The 23,447-nt window shown below is 41.7% G+C and overlaps 1 protein-coding gene across 1 annotated transcript; it reads right to left on the minus strand.

Moving 5' to 3' along the window:
• Positions 1–12,299: 12,299 nt before the first annotated feature.
• Positions 12,300–15,548, minus strand: ZNF518B (zinc finger protein 518B; the record flags this gene model as incomplete). The annotated part of the gene is made up of 1 exon (XM_079701991.1): positions 12,300–15,548. Exon 1 carries the CDS (start codon positions 15,540–15,542, stop codon positions 12,300–12,302), a length of 3,243 nt encoding a protein of 1,080 aa, XP_079558117.1. The 5' UTR covers positions 15,543–15,548.
• Between the last annotated feature and the right edge of the window lie 7,899 nt (positions 15,549–23,447).

The raw sequence follows: 23,447 nt of genomic DNA on the forward strand, positions 1-23,447 counted from the left end.
AGTTTGTAACAAAACCCAGGTAATCAGAACATCAACAGATTACTGTTAATTTGAGAAAAAACAGACATCTCAAGTTAATGAATCTATCACTTTTCTACGTATGGGAAGATGCAAGAGTCTGGGCTTTCTGAAATCATGCCTTTGATCTGCAGCTCAGCTATCTGGGGCCAGTATCCTGCTTTTCTCCATCCTGAATACCCTCAAGGTGCACGGTTGGGGGTGGCTACAGTGGGCTGCAGGCTTGTTGGCTGCAACATCCTTTGTTTACTGGATGGCTGGTAACATTTTTCATCCATATAGACTTTTTGAAATTTGTGTTACCTTTAAGATTTTTTTTAAGATTTGAAAGTTGTAATTTCTCTTCTCATTCTAAAAAGATAATCATTTTACACCTAATTTCGTACTCTTTTCTTAAGGAGTGTCCAAAATTTGCGTAAACTTCTACCCTACAAAACTAGTTCTGCCCCTGGCTGTGGCTTTGGGTAGAAAATCATAGGCACTTCTAAAGGGGAACTTGGCAGTGAGGGAGCTGGAGGAATATATACTCTGACCTCTTTATCCGGTAACCCAAATGCAAGCCAGAGGGTAAGGGAGTCCAGTTATTTCCATCCATAGAGCTCAGCCCCTCTGGACACAAAGCAGGGTAGTGGAGGGGCAAACCGGAATATTTCTAGCACAGTGGGAAACCTCGCATTGTCTCTGAGAGCTGTTTTAGCGGAAGACCCTTCCTGGCAGTCTTCCTCCGCGCCTGCCCCCCACTCACTTCTCCCTGCTGGAAAAGAAATGATTTATGCAGTGAGTGAATTTGGGAGAAGGAATAAAGCGGAGGAAGGGGGATCAGCACCTCTGGGTTCTCTTTCACTGGTACCCGCCTGCCTACTGAGGGACGTGTCCTGTGTGCTCTCAGGCAAAGCCGCCAGCAGTTACCTAGCGGTGCCAGCGAATGGCAGGTGTCTGCCTAGTCCGGGGGCGACACTGCAGAAAGCTCATCGGGAAGCGTTTTTTTTTTTTTTTTTTTTTTTGCGGTACGCGGGCCTCTCACTGTTGTGGCCTCTCGGGTTGCGGAGCACAGGCTCCGGACGCGCAGGCTCAGCGGCCATGGCTCACGGGCCCAGCTGCTCCGCGGCACGTGGGATCTTCCCGGACCAGGGCACGAACCCACGTCACCTGCATCGGCAGGAGGACTCTCAACCACTGCGCCACCAGGGAAGCCCGAGAAACGGGCTTTGACGTACAGAAATAAGGTCGCTTCCAGCTCTACCCGATGATGATAATAATAATGGTAATAATAAATAGCATTGTTATGATGATCTAGTCCACCCCCGACATTTTACAGGTGAAAAATGTATCTTGCTCTTAAAATAAATGTCCCATTTAAATATTTACTATGGCTAAGCTTTTTAGTATTTTTAGCTTTCCTTCAAATCTCAATTTTAATTGTATTTGAACATACAGATAACTTCCAGTTTTAGGGAAGGCTGGTGTGAATTACCAGCAAATGTAACTGCCAACAATGTCTTCTTTCGTTTAATTTGAGAAACCTCTGAGTTCTAAATCATAATTTCTGGGGAGTTCCCTGGCGGTCCAGTGGTTAGGACTCCGTGCTTTCACTGCTGAGAGCTCGGGTTCAATCCCTGGTTGGGAAACTAACAACCCAGAGGCCTCATGGCACAGCCAAAAAAAAAAATAATAATCATAATTTCCTTTCATGGATTTCTTAGTGAAATGTCTACCAAAAGGAATAAAGAGTGGAAAGAATCATTCCCTTTCCCTTCTAAATATAATATGCATCCCTTTCAAAGACAGGGATTTGTATGATATTGAGACGGGAAAAAACGAAGGGACTTGCCAGGTTTATGATTTCTAAAACAAAGGGTAAAAGCGAAATTTGTTTTTCAAAGGGTCAAATTCCTTCTGTTCCTCAAAAAAGTTCAGAGACAAATTAAGAACAACAGCGACAAGGAGGGCAGGCCCTGGCTGGAGTGTGGGTAGGGGATGGTGACTCTAGTGCCTTCTCTTTGGCCCTGAAGCACCTGCCAGACTCCCTAGGGATTTTTTTTAAATTTTAATAAATTTATTATTTATTTTTGGCTGCGTTGGGTCTTTGTTGCGCCCGGGCTTTCTCTAGTTGCAGCGAGCGGGGGCTACGCTTCTTTGCGGTGCATGGGCTTCTCATTGCGGTGGCTTCTCTTGTTGCAGAGCACGGGCTCTAGGCATGCAGGCTTCAGTAATTGTGGCTCGTGGGGTCTAGAGTGCAGGCTCAGCAGTTGTGGCTCGTGGGCTCTAGAGTGCAGGCTCAGTAGTTGTGGTGCACGGGCTCAGTTGCTCTGCGGCATGTGGGATCTTCCCGGACTGGGGCACGAACCCGTGTCCCCTGCATCGGCAGGTGGACTTTCAACCACTGTGCCACCAGGGAAGCCCTAGTGAGATCCTTTTTGATTTGTATGAACAGTATACCAAACTATAGAGTTCAAATCACCAGGCCCTGAGAAGTCTTGCCCTCAGTCACAGCTAGCCTGTAAACCAGCCATAAGTTGATGGCACAATGAGTCAGCTTTTAGGAGAGGAGTCCTGAGCAAGCTCTTAACCAACTGGACCACAACAGCATCGTGGGTCACCTCTCTGCAACCTGAATTTCTCTCTGTGACTCAGGGCCCAGCTTGTCCAGCCTAAGGACCCTCTCCTTTAACTCCCCGCTGTCTTCCTCCCTGCTGGCTCCTCCCTCCCCGTAACCCCTGGTTCATATTACCATTAATTATAACCCTGCATATGCTGCCTTCTCTGATAATGTAGAGGAAGTCTCTGCCACGCTGGACCACGAGCACTTTTCCCTCTTTCATATTCTAAGAGCAGTAGCAATGCCATGGCAACGCCTAATCCCTAACCTCGGATGGGGGTGTGATTGATGAGAGAATCAGAGCAGGTGTTCTTGAAAAAGGAAACAAAGAATGAGCTGGGTGAAAGGAAAAATGAAGGGGCAGTGTTCTTAGACCAGTGCTTCTCAGACTGTCATATGCATAAGTCACCCACGGACTTGCAGACTCTGATTCAGGAGGTCAGGGATGGTACCAGAGATTCCATAGCCCTTACAAGATATCAAGTGATGCGGATGCTACAGGTCCAAGGACCAGAGTTTGAGTAGTAAGTTTTAGGCAATGTGAGGGCAAGAATCTTGCTCTGATAGTCACTGTGATATCAGGATCACGTACGCCTTCCCCAGAAAAGATGTTTAACAGATAAGTACATAAATACATATTGAGTTAAATACTTGTATCTGAGACACCATGCTGGGTGCTTGAATTCTCATAATAATCCTGCAAGATATAAAATATGTTAGTTTAGGCTGTAAAATTGGGGCTAATGCTATATGCATTGATGCACAGAGAGGTTGAGTTACTTGCTCAAAGTCACACAGTTATCGTGGTAAATTGTTGCTTACCAAATATTCCAGGCACTCCCCGATATTTCCTAATCTCCCTTGCAGTTAGGTGAAGCTGTTGAACTAATTCCACCCAATGGACCTCTGGGGACATGGCATGTGTCACCTCCTAGCTGAGGCAATTGAGAGCCAGCCCTCTCTCCTCTACCCCTCTCTCGTCTATTTTGTACTCTGCCATCTGAAACATATGGTCCCCAAGGTAAGGTGAGCAGGAATGCTGCCCAACCTGCAGTGGACTTCACATGAGGATACATATATCTTTGCTGAATTTAAACTACTACAAATGTGAGTGTGTTATCCAATTATTCCAACTAGTATAGGCTTGGTATTGCTATCAGCCAACTTTTTTGTGTAATAGGCTTTTTGTCTGGGACCCTAGGTCCCCTAAAGGTGAGCATATTCCAAATACAGTCTAGATTAGGCAAGCCACAGTACTGCCAGTGGGTTGAGCCTGGATAATATCAGGCACTGGGACTGTGAAAAATGAATGACCACTGCCATGAGGAACATCTGAAGACATGAACACTTTAACAATAGCAGCACAGTGACTGTCCCCTACAACTTGGTGAAGGTTCATTCCCTGAAAAGCACCATTTCCTTTCTAGCTCTGTTCCTTAACCCATACAAAGACATGTCCTCAAGCATGGCCAGGATGAATAAAACCTTGCTTTTTGAGGTTTTATGGGCTCCATTCATGAACTGAATGAAATCTTTTTAGAACAATTTAATGCACACCTTCTCAAGTGATTGACTTTACCACCTCTGTTAAATCATTCAGTAAATGGGGAATGTACTTTTTGTACACAGTAGCACATGGATTTGTGTGTCCCATGCAATAATAGAAGATGCATCATTCTACTTGCATTTAAACATCAAAAGGACATGACTACTGTTTACGTTTTTCTAGGAATATGGAATTAAACAGAAAGGAGTAGCACAGTCAATAAGAAATGGAAAAGCTGAAAAAGTATATAATCATTACAGACATCGTCAGTATTGAGACTTTCCAAACTTCTCCTCTCCCATCCATGTTTTCCTTCTCTGCTAAAGATGCCTGTCCAAGATGTTTTTACTGGTGAGATGGCTTAACACTTCAAGGACCAACTGATATCTCTCCTCTGAAACAATTTGCATCAAGTGGAGAAATAAGGAAAGTGACACAACCCATTCTATAATAGTAAAAATGGTATAAGGACAGTAATTGTAGAGGAAATTACAGACCAATATCACTCATATAATGCTTCTAATATTAAATCTGCAAACTCAGCAGTATATACATGTAAATAGAATCCCAGGGATACGAGGAAGATTTAGCATGAGAAAAATGTCATAATACACATTAGGATTTTAAAGAAAAAATTAACTCAAACATGTTATATAAATTTAGTTTTGGAAAAAGAACCCTATGGTTAGAAGGGAATTGCCTTAAGCTGATAAAATGTACCTTCCAAAAACCTAAGGCAAAAATTATGTTTTAAATGGAATGTTGAAACTCTAAAGAAATTTTGTCTCTTCCCACGTCTTTCTTTTAAGCTTCAATCTATTGTTTACGTAGAAAATACAAGGATCTCAATCTTAATTTTTAGTTTCTTATTACGTTGGTTAGGACTTTTCTTAGACTGTTGAATAGAAGAGGTGAGAGGAGCATTCCTATTAGAGCTACTTCCATGGCTGATGTATAGGAACCCAATTGATTTTTAAAATATTGAATTTGCACTTGGCAATTTTGCTAAACTCTTAGAATTCTCTTTCTTTCTTCCTCCTTCATGGCTGATTATGCAAACTACAGTTCTTATTGTTACTGTGACTGAGAACTTTTCTCCAAAAGAAAGGGAATAAATGATAAAACATTGTTGTCCGGCACAACTTTATTTCTATTACATTTTCAAACCAATTATCAGACTAAATGGTAGTCACATGTTACCACTGATGCCAATTTTCCTCAAATGCGTCTGTAAGATCCATGCTTTTCCAATCAAAATCTCGACAGGGATTGGTGGGCTGATTTTAAAATGGACAGGAAATAGCAAAGAGCCAAGAATAGCCTTAGAATATCTTCTAGGAAGAGTCTTCTCATTTTGTATATACCTCTGTCAATGGTAAACCGTCTTATTAGAATTAAATCTGAAGATCGCAAGAAACAGTGTAATGCAGCAGCACAGAGACCCCACCATAGAAACACACAGATATGGAACCTGCATATATGGAGGGAGTGTTACACACAGGGAGACAAGCATAGACTCCCAATAATGGGTGTTAGGACCACTGAGTTAGTAATTCACCCGGAACTGACTTTTCTGAGTATATGAATCTAATATGATTCAGGTATTGTTTCATATAAAAAAAATTGGACCTAGATCCTTTTGAAGAAGATTTTTACAAACTCTATAACTGACAGTTGTATTTTATTATTATGTCCACTATTGTATGGAAGTTTATTTTTAATATTAAATTTATTATCTTTTTGACCTCAAGGTAGGGAAGACTATCTTTTTGACTTCAAGGTAAGGAAGGATTTCTAAAATAAAGCACGAGAAACATCAAACCTAAAGGAAACCATTTTTTTTTTCTTTATGGATTTTTAGGAGTGTCTATATTTTCTTTTAAAAGTTTAAAATAAATAGTTCAATGGTAAGGAATACCAGCAGTTCATACATGGAAAATGAAAATGTCCAATAAACATTTGCAAAAGTATACTATCTCACTAGGAATCAAGGAAATGCAAACAAAAGCAATACACTGCTTTTTCAAGTTTAGATATTGCCAAATAGTATGTTGAGGTTCCTGTTTCTCCATACCTTCACCAAGTCTTAGCAGACTGTTACCATTTCACAACCATCAGATGGCAGGTTGCTTTCCACATAAGCAGCTGCCCTTCACACGCCTCCAGCACTCACCCTACAATCCGGTAGGTCAGAAATCATCAGTGGTTGATAGGCTATTCTTTTCTTCTGTGCACAGTGGGGCTGCATAACCCCTTTGGAAGGTTGTGTGACTACTTCTGGGCAGTGGGTTATGAGGGGAAGTGTTGTGCCTTGTTTTCCACCCATGCAAGACCCTCTCCTGTTTTTTCCCTGTCATGGTGATGGAGGAGCCCAAGTGGTTCAGATGGTGCAGCTACAAGAGAGGCCCCTCCAACAGACTGGGTCCCTGACAGACTGTGGATACAGTGTGAATGAGAAATAAACATTTGTTTGGTTGACCAACTAAGGTTGCAAAGTAAATAATAACCTCAAAAAGTCACATGTGCAACTATTTCTTTAAGGTATAGATCTAGAAATCAAACTGCTTGCTGGGCATTAATACAGAACCTGGCACAAAACTGGCATTCCCTAAATGTGAGTGAAACCTAGCCTAGCCTACCCTAGTTTTATTTATTTTATAGATTGATTGATTGATTGCTGCATTTGGTCTTCGTTGCTGTGCATGGGCTTTCTGTAGTTGCAGTGTGCGGGCTTCTCATTGTGGTGGCTTCTCTTGTTGCCGAACACAGGCTCTAGGTGTGCAGGCTTCGGTAGTTGTGGCATGTGGGCTCAGTAGTTGTGGCTCACGGTTTTAGTTGCTCTGTGGCATGTGGGATCTTCCCAGACCAGGGATGGAACCTGTGTCCCCTGCATTGGCAGGCGGATTCTTAACCACTGAGCCACCAGGGAAGTCCTACCCTAGTTTTAGAGACACATAAATGAAATCCGATCCTTCTGATCAAGAAAACCAGACAAGTAGGCTAATACTTACAATACAGTATGTTTTCCCTTGTCCTGTCCTATTCAATAAACACTAGGCACATACGGGTAATGAACACTCGAAATGTGGCTAGGGTGACTGAGGAACTGAATTTTTAATTAAAAAAAAATTTTTTTTTGGCCTCACCACGCAGCTTGCGGGATCTTAGTTCCCCGACCTGGGATTGAACCCATTCCCCCCTGCAGTAGAAGCACAGAATCCTAACCACTGGACCGCCAGGGAATTCCCTGAATTTCTAATTTAATTTAAAAAACTGAGGCAGTGTAAATTCTTTCCACCGAACACAACTTAAGTGTTTTGGTAGGACTACATCTCATTTTAACTGAAAATTTAGCATCAGAATTGAAACATACTTTAAAATATATACCGGATTTCTGAAGACTTTAAAAAAGTGTGTGTGTGTGTGTGTGTGTGTGTATATATATATATATATATATATATATATATATATATATATATATATATATATATATATATATATAAATATATATATATATAAATATATATACACAGTTTTTAGAGAAAATATCATAGATTTTATGTTGAGGTTGAAAAATGCTTAAATAATATTTTAGATGTATTGGGTCAAATAAAACATTTGATCTCATCTGCTCTTTTTACTCTTTTAAATGTGGCTAGTAGGAAGTCAAGATTACATATATGGATATTATTTCTATTGGACAGCACTGCTCTAAGACTAACTCCAAATATGGTGTCTCATCCCAACGAATATGCCTGATACACGTCGGAACCTTAGGAAAGCAATGCATGCTGAGCCTCACCTGTGGCAAGAAAAGGCTCTATATATTGTAAAGCAAAGAGCTTTACAGACACAAAGGGTGTCAGTGCTTCCTGCCAAAACACGGTCCTATCCATTACTTTACTCATCTTCACGTAAACCTGGTGAATCAGGTGTTGTTAACCTTTCTGAGCTTAAGTTTTCTTAATGATAAAAGGTGGATTAGTGACTGCCATTTCCCAACTCTTTGGCCTTGAAGTCAGTTTCTGCCCCTCCCCTATTCTAGTCACACTGTAGCCAGCCCTGAAGTCCAGGCCGATACAAATCCCCCTTCAGGCTTCTGCTGCCTTCTCTGATTGCTACTCCCCTAAATAACCAGCCAAAGGTGACAAGTTGTTAGACTAGATCTATAGGATTAGAGGATGACTCATCTCAACTCAGATACTAAATAAGCCAAATTGGTGAATTTCAGCAATTCCTATCATCTCCTCTTTATCTTTTCCTTAGCGTTTGCGGATATTCAACTGAAGTCTAAGGCTCTTCTTTTTTGGACTCCTTGGGTGCTGGGAATGAGATGAGGGACTGAATGCCCCTCTCCAAATATCCTCATACTCTTTCTTCCGAAGTATGTGTAGAATCAGATTTAACTAATCAATGGTATCTGGATAGATGGCATCAGCCATGCAATTACACTCAAATGGCCCAGCAGGCTCACTGACTACTTGGGAACTCCTCCACCCAAGCCCCACTTAGTTGAGAGGCTGCACATGGAGGGCAGGACTCACACACATTCTCTGATGAGGACACTGACCATGGCATGAAAATTGCCACTGCTGCCCAAACCAGCATCTCTTGTGAATGTAAGCCAAAGCAAAACAAAGTTACCTGGCCTCATTTCAGGGTATGCTTAGTTAACCAGCAGTGCATCAAATTCAAAATATACCTTTATGGAATTCAAAGCACCTGTATTATGTAGAATGATGCCTTTATGTGGTTCAGAAATGTATCACACAAGACAGGCTGTGTAATTAATAGCCAACTTGCTTAACATTTGAAATGAAAGAACAGAGAAAATTTTATAGTTGCTTTATTTAACAAAACTTATGCCAACTTCTCTATATACATACGTGTTTCAAAATCAGAGCAGCAGACACACAAACTGTTAATGCAGGACTTTTTAATAATGCTTAAAACATGTTATGCAATGTTTTGTTTTCTGCTCATACTGACGTTAACAGATTCAAAAATTATTCCAAAGGCTGAGTGGCATCACGTCTTCACTTTCTGGGGTGGCTTAAGAAAGAGGGATGGAACTTTTGAGGGTTAATACATTGTGTTCAGTTTAGCTCAACCAAGAGCACTTGGCCCATGAGAGGGGCTCACAAAGTGTTTTGGACTGGGGATAAAAATGAGTAAAATAGAATCTATTTTGAGTATACTTTAAAAAAATTTTTCACTGTCATATTATAAATATAACAATGTTGTCTCATTTCTGATCCCCCAAAGAAAACCTATTTTAAAAAATGTTAGAAATGATTTTAGTAGTTAAGTACTATGAGTAACATTTACTGAGTAGAGACCCTTCAAAATCAAGGTAAGAACGAGTAGACAAATACTCAACACAGTTCTGCCCCTACCTTCTCCAATTTTGTTCGTTTCATGACATTAAGCTACATGTTAACAAGCTATTTTCTAAAGTTCTTTATATAGGGAAGACAGCCATTTTTTCTTTCTCATTTTTTTATGACTTTCAGGAGCCCTCTGAATTCCTTACAAAGTACTGTAGTTCTGGAAATCTCAAAAAGCCTAGCTATATATTCTACTCACAAAATTTTGCTCTGTACAAGTACATAAGCTGAGTTTTAGGTAATACTTGAAAAACAGTTGATGCTGCAAAGTGTAAATGTTTCATGTTGACACTTAACACTCTGACCTGATTCATGGTTATCTTTCCTGAAAGGTCATGGTCTAGCCTTTCAGGAAAGATGCTACTAAGCAGTGAGGTATAGAAGGAGAAAAATAATAAAGCACAGCCTTTTCTTCACCTCTCAACACCTTAAGAGCCTTCTTTCATGATGGGGGCTGGGGTGGGGAGTGAATAACAGATCTATGCATGGATAAAACTTAAGAATGCTCTCCTTTATGTACTGAAGTGGTACACACAATCCATTTCCCAAAAAGCACCAACTAGAAATGCACCGGGACTAAATACTGTACTGCAATGGTCCACCGGGGTTTCTACTCCCATTTGTTCATATAAATCAGACCCATCACTTACTGTGCTTTCATTTTCTAAAAATGAGATCAGACCATTATAAAAATGTACTTCCAAAATAAATTATTTCTAGAATATAAAATGTTTTATATTTTTCCAGCCCACATAACTTCATTATAAAATAGGAAATCAGAAAATTAGCTACTGCAAGTTTTCATATGGTAAAAAATATATGTGTACACATATATATACACATATTAAAAAAACCAAGTTTTAAATTTCAATAAAAACTAACCAATTATTCAACTTAATGATTATGTATTAAACTATACACAAGCCATGTTGAATATCTGTAATGAGAACCAACTACAAAGAATTGCAATCTGATGTATCAGAGGATAATCTAAGACTTTCCCACGTGGAAAGAAAAATCAGGAAGTCTCTTAACTGACTACCCAACACAACAGAAATCTCACTCATGCCTTTCTCAGATGTAACAGCCCCCAGTTTCATTCGCTGCCCTCAATTCCCTAAGGAAGGAGTCTTTAAAAGGGAGGAAAACACGTGAGTTGGGGCTGTCTTGTGGCTGTCCTGTGTGCTCTGCATTATGGTCGGTTTCCCGCTGGGTGGGCAAGTGATGACTAGAATCCAGCCTGAGCTGTTTTTGCCAAGCCATCCATCTGCCCAAGCAGCCGCAATGGTGCAGAGGGTGGGCTTTTTTCTAGTGCACACAAAGGTGCTGTGGAGACCAGCACCAGTCCTGACTCCTGCTGGTGGAGGGGTAGCTGGAGTGTTCTCGGAGCTGCTTCCCAGGGAAGGTGAGCAACAGGGAAAGCCTGACTGTGGCTGAGATGAATTAGAAGCAGGCTGTTAGCACTGATGAAAACCAGGGACAGTGTTCCTATAAGCTTAACAGAGGTGGTGGGAAGTGTTCATTTTGTTGATTCTTGCCTGTTTTTAGTACTTTCATCAGGGAAAACCTTAAGGGGCCTCAAGCAAGGGAGAGGGACAGGTGAGCAGGGAAGCTATCTCATTTCACAGGAGGACCTGTTCAGAAAACCCACCAAGGGAGAGCAGGATAAGACCTGGCAGGGGCGGGGGACAGTGTCTGTGATCCACTGGTGATGGAGGAAGAAAGAAAACAGTGTGCAGGTTCCACCCGTGGTCTGTGATGAGTTCCCAAATGAAAACTGATAGTCTCATTAAAGCTACAACTTTCATCACAATCCTATCTATCTTGATTTGTCTCCCCAAACTTTATCTCTGTTGAAAGACACCTGTTCATTCACATTTTAAATTGATGACTTACTTGACTTTTTTGAGTGGTAAGGGCAAACAGGAGATAATTTTAGATATTCTCCCTCGTGACCCTTTCTTCTCCTTTTTTCCCCCCCAAAAAAGGCCCATTACCTCCCCAGCTGTCATAAATCAAGGTATTTAAAAAGAAAGCAAAAGCCTGAAAATGTACCTTTCTTCCCCTAACACCACCTGCTGTTGTAGTAAATTCAGGCCAACCTTTGGAATTATTCTTTAAAAGGGTCAACAAAAGCCCAACTCTCTGTGCTATAGAGAACACTTAGCAACACTGCAGAGTGGGTGAGGGATTTAAAAGAAGGGCTACTTTTCTATAACCAAACTTAAGATAACTAACAAAGTAGAAAATATACTTTCCATTATGTACCAAATATTCAGGAGATGAGTTAATGCAAAAAAAAAAAAAAAAAAGTGGATGTGTACACCAAGACCTGGGTTTAATTCTTCAGTAGCATTTTGTTATATAAAGAGCATGTGTAAAACACTCTAAACTTGCCCCTCTGAATGGATTAAAATGATTTTTATCTATGCAGAAAAAGGTTGCTGACCAAAGGGAAGTCTCAGATCCCACTGAAAATCTGTTCAAAGTTTCCCTTCGCCCCAGACAAATGCATACACGTGAATCTGTGTGCACTTCCTCGGGGGCCACAGACACCTTCTGATGTCCAGTCACCAGGCTCAGATGCCAGGCTCTCCACATTCCCAGGAAGACCTGAAGACTGAACCAACCTCCCATCCCTGCAGTCTGTATTATCCTACAGAGTCAGGGAGGGACACAAAACCAAACAAACCAAACCAGAATCAATTAAAAGTAAGAAAAACAATTTTCTTCCAAGAGCAATTTTCACTTACTTGCCCTTGGAAGAAAGAACATCCCAATCTCTAGTTGCTTCTATTAAATGTCGTTGGCCATGACTCATCCACTCTTCCTGGTCTTCGTAGAGCCGTCCACAAAACCAGCACTTAAATATACACTGTGATGAGTCATCGGGCAAGGAATCCACCACCTGGTAGTTATTTTTATGAACTTTTTTAAGTTTCATTTTCAACATCATTTGCCTTTTTATCTGATTGGCTTCCTCCACATTCTGGTAGGTCAGCCGGACATGATGCCGCCTGATGCCTAACTGACACCTAGTCCTCTCTGATAGGACCACTTTGAGGACGTTGCCTTTGTACTTGTTTATTACCTTCATCACATTGGATACTTCTGGTGAGTCGACATCAGGATGGTTTAACACGATGACAGGCTGGTTCCGACGGGGGCATTTGATCAACTGGTCTGGTTTAGCTGCTATCAGTCGAAGTTGTCTTGCAACCTGAAGAATGGAAGGATCCTTGAAACAGCGGCTGGGATCAGCCTGAATTTTGCTTTTCTTCTTGGATGAGTTGACTTGTTTGGTTTTATTTCTACTTATAGGAAGACTTCTGGAAAACAGTTTCCCTTGCTTACTCATTTCACCGCTTCCTTGCTGTCCATGCAGGAGTCCAGTTTTTTTAAGCATGGTGCTACAATTTGCACTCTCTTTTCTTGATTTAGCCCAAAGAGACAGATCATGATTCTGGGACATGTCTACTGGCCCACTTTCACTTGTCGAAGACTGTAAGTCCAAGTCTGTCTGTTTCACTGGGCAGAACGGAATGGGTTTTATTAACTGTGTCTCACTGCAGGGGATGCTGACAGGTGCTTCACATGTAGCCTCTATAACGTGGGAATTCTCAGAGGAATTAAGAACCCTCAGCACAGCCCCCTTTGGGATCAATACTGGAGGAGCCAAATGTGGCTTCCTGGCTACTCCGCTTTCGCTTTTCCCACTGCTGCCTTCTACAAGATGCGGATATATCTGCTGATGAGTAAGCTGTCCAGTAATACCAACGTCATTCTGAGGTTTCGGGCGAGTACCCGCAGAATAGCCAGTGCTGGTAAATGACACGTTAATTTCCTGAATACCTTCAGAGGCAGCTTTCGAAGTGACCTTAGATGCCTTCCCTACAGAATGACGATGTGCATTACTTGCAGCCAAAGATGAAGGCTTGCCACAGGATTCAATTAACTGGGCTATCTTTCTGCGCAAGAGTTCAATTGACTTTATTTTGGACGTTGAACTATTCCACTTAACGCCCTCAGGGACGTTTTCAGATCCAGAGCTCAGAGAAAACACTGATGAGATGACTGGTCCTTCGAAGGAGTTATTAGTGTTTTCAGAATTCTTTAATTCCAAAGGTTTATCCCCAGACTGTTGAGATCTGATTCCATCTTCTCCCGTTACATTTATGTGTAAATACTCACTTTTATGTTGAGAGGAAATCTGGCCAGTATTTGAAACTGCCTTGTGTTCCTGTGTCTGGTTACCTTTCAGCTTCTTATTAGGGGGAACCATTTTTATAGGAAAACTGATCTCATTTCTAGATTCCGTGTCCTTTTTACTTAGGGGCAGTGAGTCCTTTTCTCCAGAGAAGGAAATGGTTGCAGGCGATGCAGCAAGAGGAAATAACTGCTGTGAGTCACTGTATAAATTTCTTCCATCTTTAGTAAAAGAAACAGCAGCTTTATATGGAAAAGAGTTTGACGTAGTTCCAAGGCCACTTAAAATACCATTTTTTATTAGAGATGATGGAGAATGACCTTTTAAGGCAATGGAAGGAAGAGCAGTTCTTTGTGGATATGTATAACCTTTTTTCTGCAAACCCTCAACTCTATCAGGGTTGAGAAAGGATTCTCCACCACTGCACACTCTAGAATTTGAGGTGAAAAAGTCATAAGACCTTACCCATTTCACGTTTTTAAGTTGTTTCTGAACTGATGACTGAAGATTATTGATGCCTGCAAGTTTTCCAACATTCCCTTCGATCATTAGTGACTTTGTTTGTTCTGCAGAAGCCATTTTTTCCTGTTTGCTTGACTCTTTCTCTTTAGTCACATGTTCAGAATTACCTCCATCACCCCCACCAGCAGCAAGGCAATTACTTTCTTCCAGAGGAAACAGTTTCAGCACAAGCTGCTGTGTTCCATTGACAACCTTCACATCTATCAATTGGGCTAAACAGTTTGCAGGGACGATTAGTTCCGCTGGTGCCACAACCGTTAATGGCATTCCCGGCTGAACAGGCTCTTTTGCAGGGGATAACACTTCCACCTCCACACTTTTGTTCTCAAACAGGTTGACTTCACTGGGCTCTGACAGCGTCACTTTATTTGGAATGCACACGACATCTTTTTGGTACTCCTGTGATTCAGGTAATAACATTATATTGTGCATTCTGTCTTTATTTGAATGGAGGGAGAACCTTGAAAGTTGATCTGACAACTTATTTTGAAACACAGTCCTTGGACTGGAAGCTTTTAAAAGCTCTGGGTTTTGCTTGGATGCACTGATTCTTTTTGGCTCCAGCTTGGCAATGGTTTTGGGCAGCCGTTTTCCACCAGCCTTCTCGTGGACTCTCTTCCTGTGTTTGACAATGTAGTCATTTCTAATAGCACCATAGTCACAATACTCACACTGATAAGGGAAAATGCCTGTGTGTTTCACCAAGTGCCTCTGAAACTCCCCTTTAGTGTAGGAAATGTAGCTGCAGTGAGAACAAATGAATTTAATCTCTTCATGTTGAAGTGTGTGTTTTTTGTACTGCAGAGGGTCCTTTGTGGAAAATCGACATTTATCACAATAGTATTTGCCTGGCTTAAAGTTCCTTACTCTAAATTTGTTATTGACAGAACTTGAGATGGTTTCTGGTTTATTTCCTATGTGAGTAGCACTGTGATTATTGTTCACAAAATGGAAATGGGGAGGGGCCACACCTAGGCTGCATTTGAAGCAAACATATTTGTCCTCCTTTTGGCTTTGCCCAGTATCCTTTTTCAGATCCTGAAGCGGAATCTTGTACACACTTTTACACTTTACACATGTAGCAATGGTCACTGTGGCAGCCTCTGCCTCAGAGACTTGATACAAAAGAGTCTGAGCTTCTTGTCTATCTGGGCGAGTCGCTCGGTTAGCATTAGGCTGTTTGGGCGACATGGTCAAGGAATTGTGTCCGTCATCCACTTGTGTAGTCCATAACTGCTGTCCACTATCCTTCATCTTCTTCATTTGCAATTCTAAAAAGAGGCCACTGAAATCCAGAAAGACATGATAAAACTCTTAGGAAGCATCCTTCAGTATACTTTGTAGCTGGCTTCCCAGGAACGTATTATCTTTTTTCATAAACCACCACAGTAGGTCATGATCCCAAAATATGACTGTTTCCAATTCTCTGATATTCCAGGCAACACTAAAGGGGAAAAAAGATATCACAAAGCATCATTAGTACATGAACTTAAGGTTTAGCTAACGTATTTCCAAATTTACCCTATATTTCAATGATCTTGGGGATTTTATGCTAAATCTTGACCTACTATCTTGAAACACATGTCGATAGTGATACACAGTACAACAGAACTGGCAAATAACCAGCCTAAACTGAAAACATTTTCAAACTCCGCCCCTCTAAAAGTCATCACTTTAGGCCAACCATAAACATAGATATACTGGGGTAATCATGGCAGTCATTCAGAATAGCCTTTGCTGAGTGAGTTATTTTTAAGTGTCACTGAGAGCATTCTAGCAATTTCACAGGTATAATTTCATAACAGCCTCACTAAAACCTTAGGAGGCTGGCATTTGTTTCTAAACACACAAGTTAACCAGTGGTAGAGCCAGGGTTCTGGCTCAGGTGTCCATTTGTTTCTATGTTACGGGGTGGATCCCAACTCTCTCTCTCATGTGCCCCATTTGCTTTCACAAGTGGTAAGAAGACAATACTATCCTGACGATACTAGGTAGACAAATACTTATTCCTTCAACATCTTACTGAGCATCTATCAGGTGTCAGGCACTGTTCTAGGTGCTACAGGGCACTGACCAGAAGCAAATCCATCCCTCCCCTCACAATGGTACAGAGAGGGGAGACAAAGTGTATATTTATTTGGCAGATGGTGGCAAATGACTGGGGAAAACAACCATAAAGCCAGGCAAGGGGGACAGGGCGTAACTATGTGGTGAAGTTGTAGGGCTGGGGCATGGAGAGTCAGGAAAGGCCTCAAGAGAAGCTGATGTTGGAGCAGAGACCTCAGGGCAGCCTGGGAGGAGGGCGTTTCAAGCTGAGGGAAGGGGAAGCTCTGTGGGAAGTGGGCCTGGAGCACTTGAGTAACAGCAAGGAGGCTGAAGCTGGGGGGCAATGAGCAAGAAAGGGTGGAGGGTACTGGTCAGGGGAAGATCTATGGTGCAGCGTCATAAGGATGTGGCTTCTCCCCACGTGAGGAGGAGACCCGGGGAGAGACTGGAGCAGCAACAGAACATGACATGATCTGATCTATATTCCAGCCACTGCCTCTGGCTGCTACAGGGATGGGAGTCTCAGAGGGCGAAACCATGGCAGCAAGGACACAGGGGAGAGAGGAAGGCGGCCTGGAATGCAGCTCCTGTTTTCTAGAGCCAATACCACAATATGTGTAATGCAGTGATTTTTACATAAAAATAGCTAATTATCTGTAACTATGCATTCTTTTTTCAGAATACACAGAACTAAACAAAAACCATTCCAGTTTGGGACCTGCTAAAAGCCTTTCTTTTATGACCTTAAAAAAACCACTTTCAACCTGTTGAGCCTCAATTTTTTCATCTGGCAATCAGAATTACGGATACTTATCCAACCTCTTCCACAGTCCTGCCATGATGACTAAAACGCTAAAGAATACAAGACAACACTTTAAAAATTTTAAAGCACTTCCCTGAATGTCAAGAGGCGCACAGAGGCCTCAGTAAATGCTTGTTCAATGATGGGCAGCGATACGAATGGGAATTAGCAGCTTCCTTCTGGCACCCTGCTAATAGGCCAAGAGCTGTACAAAGTAAGTCTGAAAGGCCAACCTGGGGGAGCAGGTCTTGCTGTGGGGTGGAGAGAAACAATTATTGCGTATTCAGCTCTAGCATACAATCTGCCTTTAAAAACATTTTTGGAAAGCACTGTAAGAACGTACCACATTGATGACAATCTTTATTTTCTTTTGCAGTAGTATCTTTTCCTATTTTGCTTTTGCAAAAGACAGTTGCCTCCTTTCAAAAACAACTCCCAGCATGCAATCAAGCATCTAGGGACGCAATCAGACTTGCCCCACCCCAAGTGTGTATGTAATACACACCAAGCGGGCAGAGGCCTGTGGGGTTGCAAGGTGCAAACCTATCCCCTCAATGTTCAAACACACACCTATGCAAAGGGACTGTGCACAGGACAGGACATGTGGATGCCTCAAACTGCAAACTGACAGGCATGGGCAAAGACAAGGACGGTCATTTTCCTCTGCACTCCTGGTACATATACAGCAGGCAGAGCTTTCAAATGAGTCACTGGGAGAAGCTGACGCACTTCACTTTCTGGATTTGTAAACTGGCTTTAGTGAAAGGAGACAGAAGTGATACCCAGAACTTCTGCACTAATGAAGTGACCTCAAGCCAGCCACCCATTTGTATCTGCTCACTCATCTATGCTCACATAGATGAATGCTTAGCCCTGAAGTTGCAGACTTGTTATCATCTAAAAATGTTACTATTGTCAACATGTTCAAGTTGGCATCTCCATCCTGCTAAAATAGAGGAAACAATGGCTGCAACCAGAGCCTAAGAAAACCACTGGCCCAAGGAATGCAGAGGCTGAAAAGAGGCTTTAAGGGGATCTGGTCCAGTGGTTCCTGAATCTGGAGGAGCTGCAGAATCGGAGCTAAAATAGACATTCTTGGGCTTCATCCCAAAGCTCATGAATCTAAATCTTAGTGGGAGAGGGAAGGAGAAGAGACATTTATGGTTTGTAAAAGGACTCCATATAATTCTGATGAAAAGCCAGCATCAGAAATTACTGGTTGAAACTTTCAGCAACATTTCAATCCTTTAAAACATCTTCACCAGTTGGTCATGCAGTTGATGCTCTAATACTACCAAGAGCCAAACTCCTTCTCTCTTCGAGCAGCTAATTTTATTTTCACATAGTTATCATTGTCCAGAATTTACCCTTAAACAAAACTGAAACCAACCTTCTTGTAACTTCCTTATATCCTGACCTTGGAGCTACAAACAACTTAATCCCTGATAGACCAGTCATTAATCTGCTCCTTTTCTGTCTCAATTCTGTTCACAAGAGGTGCGTATCAGCCGACATGTACATATCTGATCTACCAGCCTCATAATCCTGAGGGAGAAGAAGAGAAGAGGAAGAAGAAGAAGAAGAGGAAAAGAAGGAAGAGAAGAAGAGGTAAGAAGGGAAAGAGGGAGGGAGGGAAAAAGAAAAGAGGGGGAAGAAAGAAAAGCAAGTAACTTACTTGCCTGGTACAACCTGCTTACCAACTCTTTTAAAAAAAATCACAGAAGGCAGTTTTGCCATTTTCTCTCCAAATCCTTTTAAAACTTGGAGGTGTCATTCCTCCTGGAAGTGAAGACTTGAAATCTCAGACTGAACGATAAAATCACATACTTTAGCAAGAAGAGGAGAGCATCCTGCTGGAGGAGAGTTCTCTCTAGAGAACTAACCAAGCCCGCCTGGTGCCTCAGTGATGCAGAAGCCTGCTGGTGGTGTTTCTGCAAAACCACCTCAGCAGTTATTTTGAATTAGGAATCCACAGAAGCAAGTGTCAATATGAAGCATGAGGCTGTGATTAGCAAGTGCAGTTTAATGGGGAGGCAAGACACTAGGCCATGACCCAATTACGTCACCTGTTTGAAAGTGCCTTCTTGGCTTTTAAACCATTCTCAAAATAACTCATGTTTCTACCTTGGTACTTCCCTCCGTCCAAGTGACAAAGATGTCAGGCTTCTTCAAAACAAGCAGACAAAGTTCTCTTTGGCCACTGCAACATGTGGAGCTAGTTGTGGGTGAAAAAGATCTCAGATGTAGCACCCCAAGACAGGGGTAAATGGATGCAGTGGCACAGAAGAACTCAGATGGCTTTGATGTTGGCATTTATACTTGGCCACTCCTGAGGCAACACTAAGCACACCTGAGTAAATGGGCTCCCAAGACCTTGTTCCCTCCATACATCTTTCTCCACCTGGTTCACATTCAGGTACAACCACCTGTGAAGCTGGGTCCTCTTGGCAGATTACTGTCCAGTGGACCGATGACCAAGGATTACATGAAACACTGTAGATAAAGCGCCGTGTGTGTGCCAGGTGCTGGGGGCACTAATCAATCAGGATTAACACCAGTGTCGGTGATCACTACCTTCCACACTCACAACACCTGTTACAAAACCTCTGCATCTGACCTCCTAGAACTAGAGACGTACATTTTTTAAAGTTCATTTAGGAAGGTTCTCTAAAACACAGAAAATACTTAGTATTATTAACTCTGGACACAATAATAAAATAGCTACTTAATGTTAAGTTGTCTGCTTTTAAACAGCAAAAAGTGAGCTTTTTAACGCAGAATTATCTCCAGCATCAGACAAAGGTGGCTTCCACACACAAAGAGGAGGGGCACAATGTGTGACAAATGTGCTTCCTCTAGACTGAGTCTTGTCTTTTCTGGGGAAAAAGCCTAAGGGCAGCGTCCACTACTGGTGGGTTTTCCTTCTGACTCTGAGCTCACTTGACCTGGTTTCTTAAAAATTTATCATGGGGACAGATGGAGAAAAACACAGTTTGTTAGAAACCAGTGACATTTAGGGCTATAAAAATCATGAAGGTTGTGTAAGTTTTTATTAAAAAGGAAGCATTTGACTTCTAAATACCGGAAACATCAAGTGCTCAACAGAATCAGAAAAGCAATAAGCAGTAAAATAGTGTTTAAAGCTACAGATCGCAGAATCAGATTACAGGGTTTCAGATCCCAGTCCCATTGCTTTCTAGATGTCTGACCTGGAGCAAACTGTCTGAATCCTCACCTGTAAACTAGACAATAACAGTACCTACCTCACAAGGTTGTCGTGAGGATTAAATGTGACAGTGTGACTATAAGTGCTTATATAAGTTACTTACACATAAAACTATTAAGAGTATTCTCCCTTTTTTTATGAAGAAAATAGAAGAAATGATGCCTATCACATAAATAGTCCAAGGGGCTAAAATACAGGCTTCTTTGCTGCCTGGGAATTGCTTTTTCTGGAATACACAGTGAATCTCATTTTATAATTTTAACGATAGTTGCTTGGCTGTACAGTCTAAAAGATAATTTACCTCTGGGGCCAAACCATCCACCTTGCCTTAGTGGCAAAGGGGCCAACAGGTGATTATAATCACCATGGAAAAGATGCTTTAACTACAAGAGTGCTCATTACAACTTAGGTTTACATATAATCTATTGATAGTTGCTGAATGACCTTTTCTTCTCCAAGCCCAGTTGAACTGTGAATTATCCCTGTAGCAAATGAATGTGTCCCCACACCAGATGTTAATGAGAAAAGTTTAAAAACAGTGGCTAGACAATTAAATCATGTGCATGCTACATGGATCATCACATACATCTTTTGTTCATGAGAGATGCCCAGCAAACTCAGCAAATTTTAGTTGACTGACTGTATCCTTTTTGGACATTGAAGCAAATTTAGGAAGCTCTTCCAGAAATCTTTTCATTGTGGCTTCTACCATATCGATGGCTAGGGCAGGAATGTAGCTGCTCCACCCATGAGGAGCAGAGGGAATGGAGTTGGCAGGTTTGTCGTTTAAACTCTGATTCTGCCCCTTATTTGCTGGGTCCTTAGGCAAGTGATTTCTCTCTAGTTATTGTCAGGAAAGGAAATAGGCTTTAATATAATCAAACTTAAAGGGTAATCAGGAGAAGCAAACTAGTATCATGCATGCAAAGCACTCAGTCTGGTGGCACATGCACTCCAAAATTCTCTCTGCTCCTTTTGTCTATTTAGCCACAGATAGCAAAGGCTAGTCTAACTAACGTTTCCTAGTAACCAACATTTTAAAACATTCTACCCCTAAATGACCATTAGCATGTAAACGAGTGATACTGATCAGTGAAACAATGCAACATTAGGTATGTAAACTGCCAACATTTCTCCAGTTAAGTTAGTATTTAAGAAGAAATGGTTGCCTCACTCAGCAAGAACTTTTCCAGACAATTACAAAGAATCAGAATTGAACTGAATGGTAAACAGATCTAAACAATGAAAAACATCAATGAAGTATTTTCTTTTTGCTAATCTATCTTGCACTTGAAATGACTGAACTGAAAACTGATGGCCATCTTGATGGCAAAAAATACTTCCAAATGTTGCTGACAAATGTACACCTTTGAGACCTTAGATTTCCTTCTGAAACCAAGTGTATTACTTGCAGCACACAATGAGGCAAGAAGGCTGAACAAGAGCCCCTGTTCTGATTCCTCAGCTTTCCAGATGAAAAGTGCAATAGCGTGAAAAGAGCAATCACCTTGGGGTCTCAGGAGCAAGGTCTGAAACCTAGGTTTTTGACTTAGAAGCCATGTCATTCTGGACTCAACCTCTTTGAGCCTGAGTTTCCTCACTTGTGAAATGGGAATAATGCCTGTTTTACATGGCTGATGTGAGGAAATGGTATAATGCAGCTAGCAGGTAGCCTTATGCTCGGCAGGCAAACTACATGTTTTGACAACAAATAAGTCAACATATTTCTGTTTAAGATTCCTTCCAATGTAGAAGAGTCCAGTAATCCCAGAGAAGCAGAATCTTAGTTTAACAAAGGAGCCTAATGAGATAAAGGTCTCTCTGGCTGAGTGCTCTGGCTGGAGGTGAGGATCTTCTCTCCCACCCTCCAGTCTACAAAGGGAGTTACCTTGGGACTGAATGGCACTGCTGAGCACGTGAACTGGAACTACACCAGAGAACAAAGGAAGTTATTATTATAGTTTTTTTTAATAGTTTAAATAAGAGACAACATTTCTAAAGAAAGAATATAACTAGTGCTAGAGTTTTTAAAGGCTAAAACTTACAGTTCTATACATGGAAAAAAATTTAAGAGGCAAATATGCTCTTGTTAGCATTTTTGAAAAAAGGTAAAAACAAGGTAGTACTACAAGCAATATTACAAAATTCTATGTTATTAAACACACCTAGTAACTTCAGGTCTCTAAAGGTGATAAAAATGAAGGCCAAATGTGTCTTTGTACTCCCCCCCACTTTTGCCTTAAAATCAAAATTTTGTAGAAGAAATGGAGCAAGAGTTTAATAAAAACTATAATTAAACAAAGAAGAATTATCTCCCACTAAATCAGTGATTCTTAACCTTGGCTGAATTAAGGTAATCAACTTGTCATAATATGTTCAGGATGTTAAACTTACTTAAAGAGGTCCCTATGATGTTTAGTCACCCTGCTGCACAGAGAATTTACCTGGGGAGCTTTAAAAATAATGATGCCTGGGCTCCACTGTGTTGGGTGGAAGGCTTTGGGAGTTTTAAAAGCTTCCCAGGTGATTCTAATGTGCAGCCAAGGTTGAGAATCACCACCGCACATTACAGGTAGAGAGGAGCATATGGGGGAATGGCCAGAGTCATTATCAGCACTCCTGTGCAATCTCTTATACACCAATCCAATCCACCCTTGGGTGCCTGGAGGGGAGGCAAGGCCACTGCCTTGAACTGTAATGGTGCGAGCAGGCAGGGAGACTCTGGCTCCTACCCTTGCTTATTAGCCATTTGACCTTGGAAACATCATCACTGATGCTGTCTGTGGAGTGTGTAAGGACAGTAACCACTCTGCAGATTCTTGGAAACTGAAATGTGCCTGGCATGGTGTGAGTACAATGAGCACGAGCCAGGGCTGTTTATCCGACACCCGCCGCAGGCTGCTGGCTTTAAGGAGTGTGATCAGGAGATGGAGAGAGGGGAACGGGCGGTTTCAGTAAAGTGGTAAATGCTACACCCGTGACCTGATCGGGATGCTCTCAGAGGCTGGCTGTGTTGCCAATCCTGGAGCACCGTGGCCCAAGTCAGGTGGAAGGGGTGTGTGAGAAGGCAGATTCACATATTACATCCATTACT

Source organism: Hyperoodon ampullatus (assembly GCF_949752795.1).
Source record: "Hyperoodon ampullatus genome assembly, chromosome: 1".
NCBI lineage: Eukaryota > Metazoa > Chordata > Mammalia > Artiodactyla > Ziphiidae > Hyperoodon > Hyperoodon ampullatus.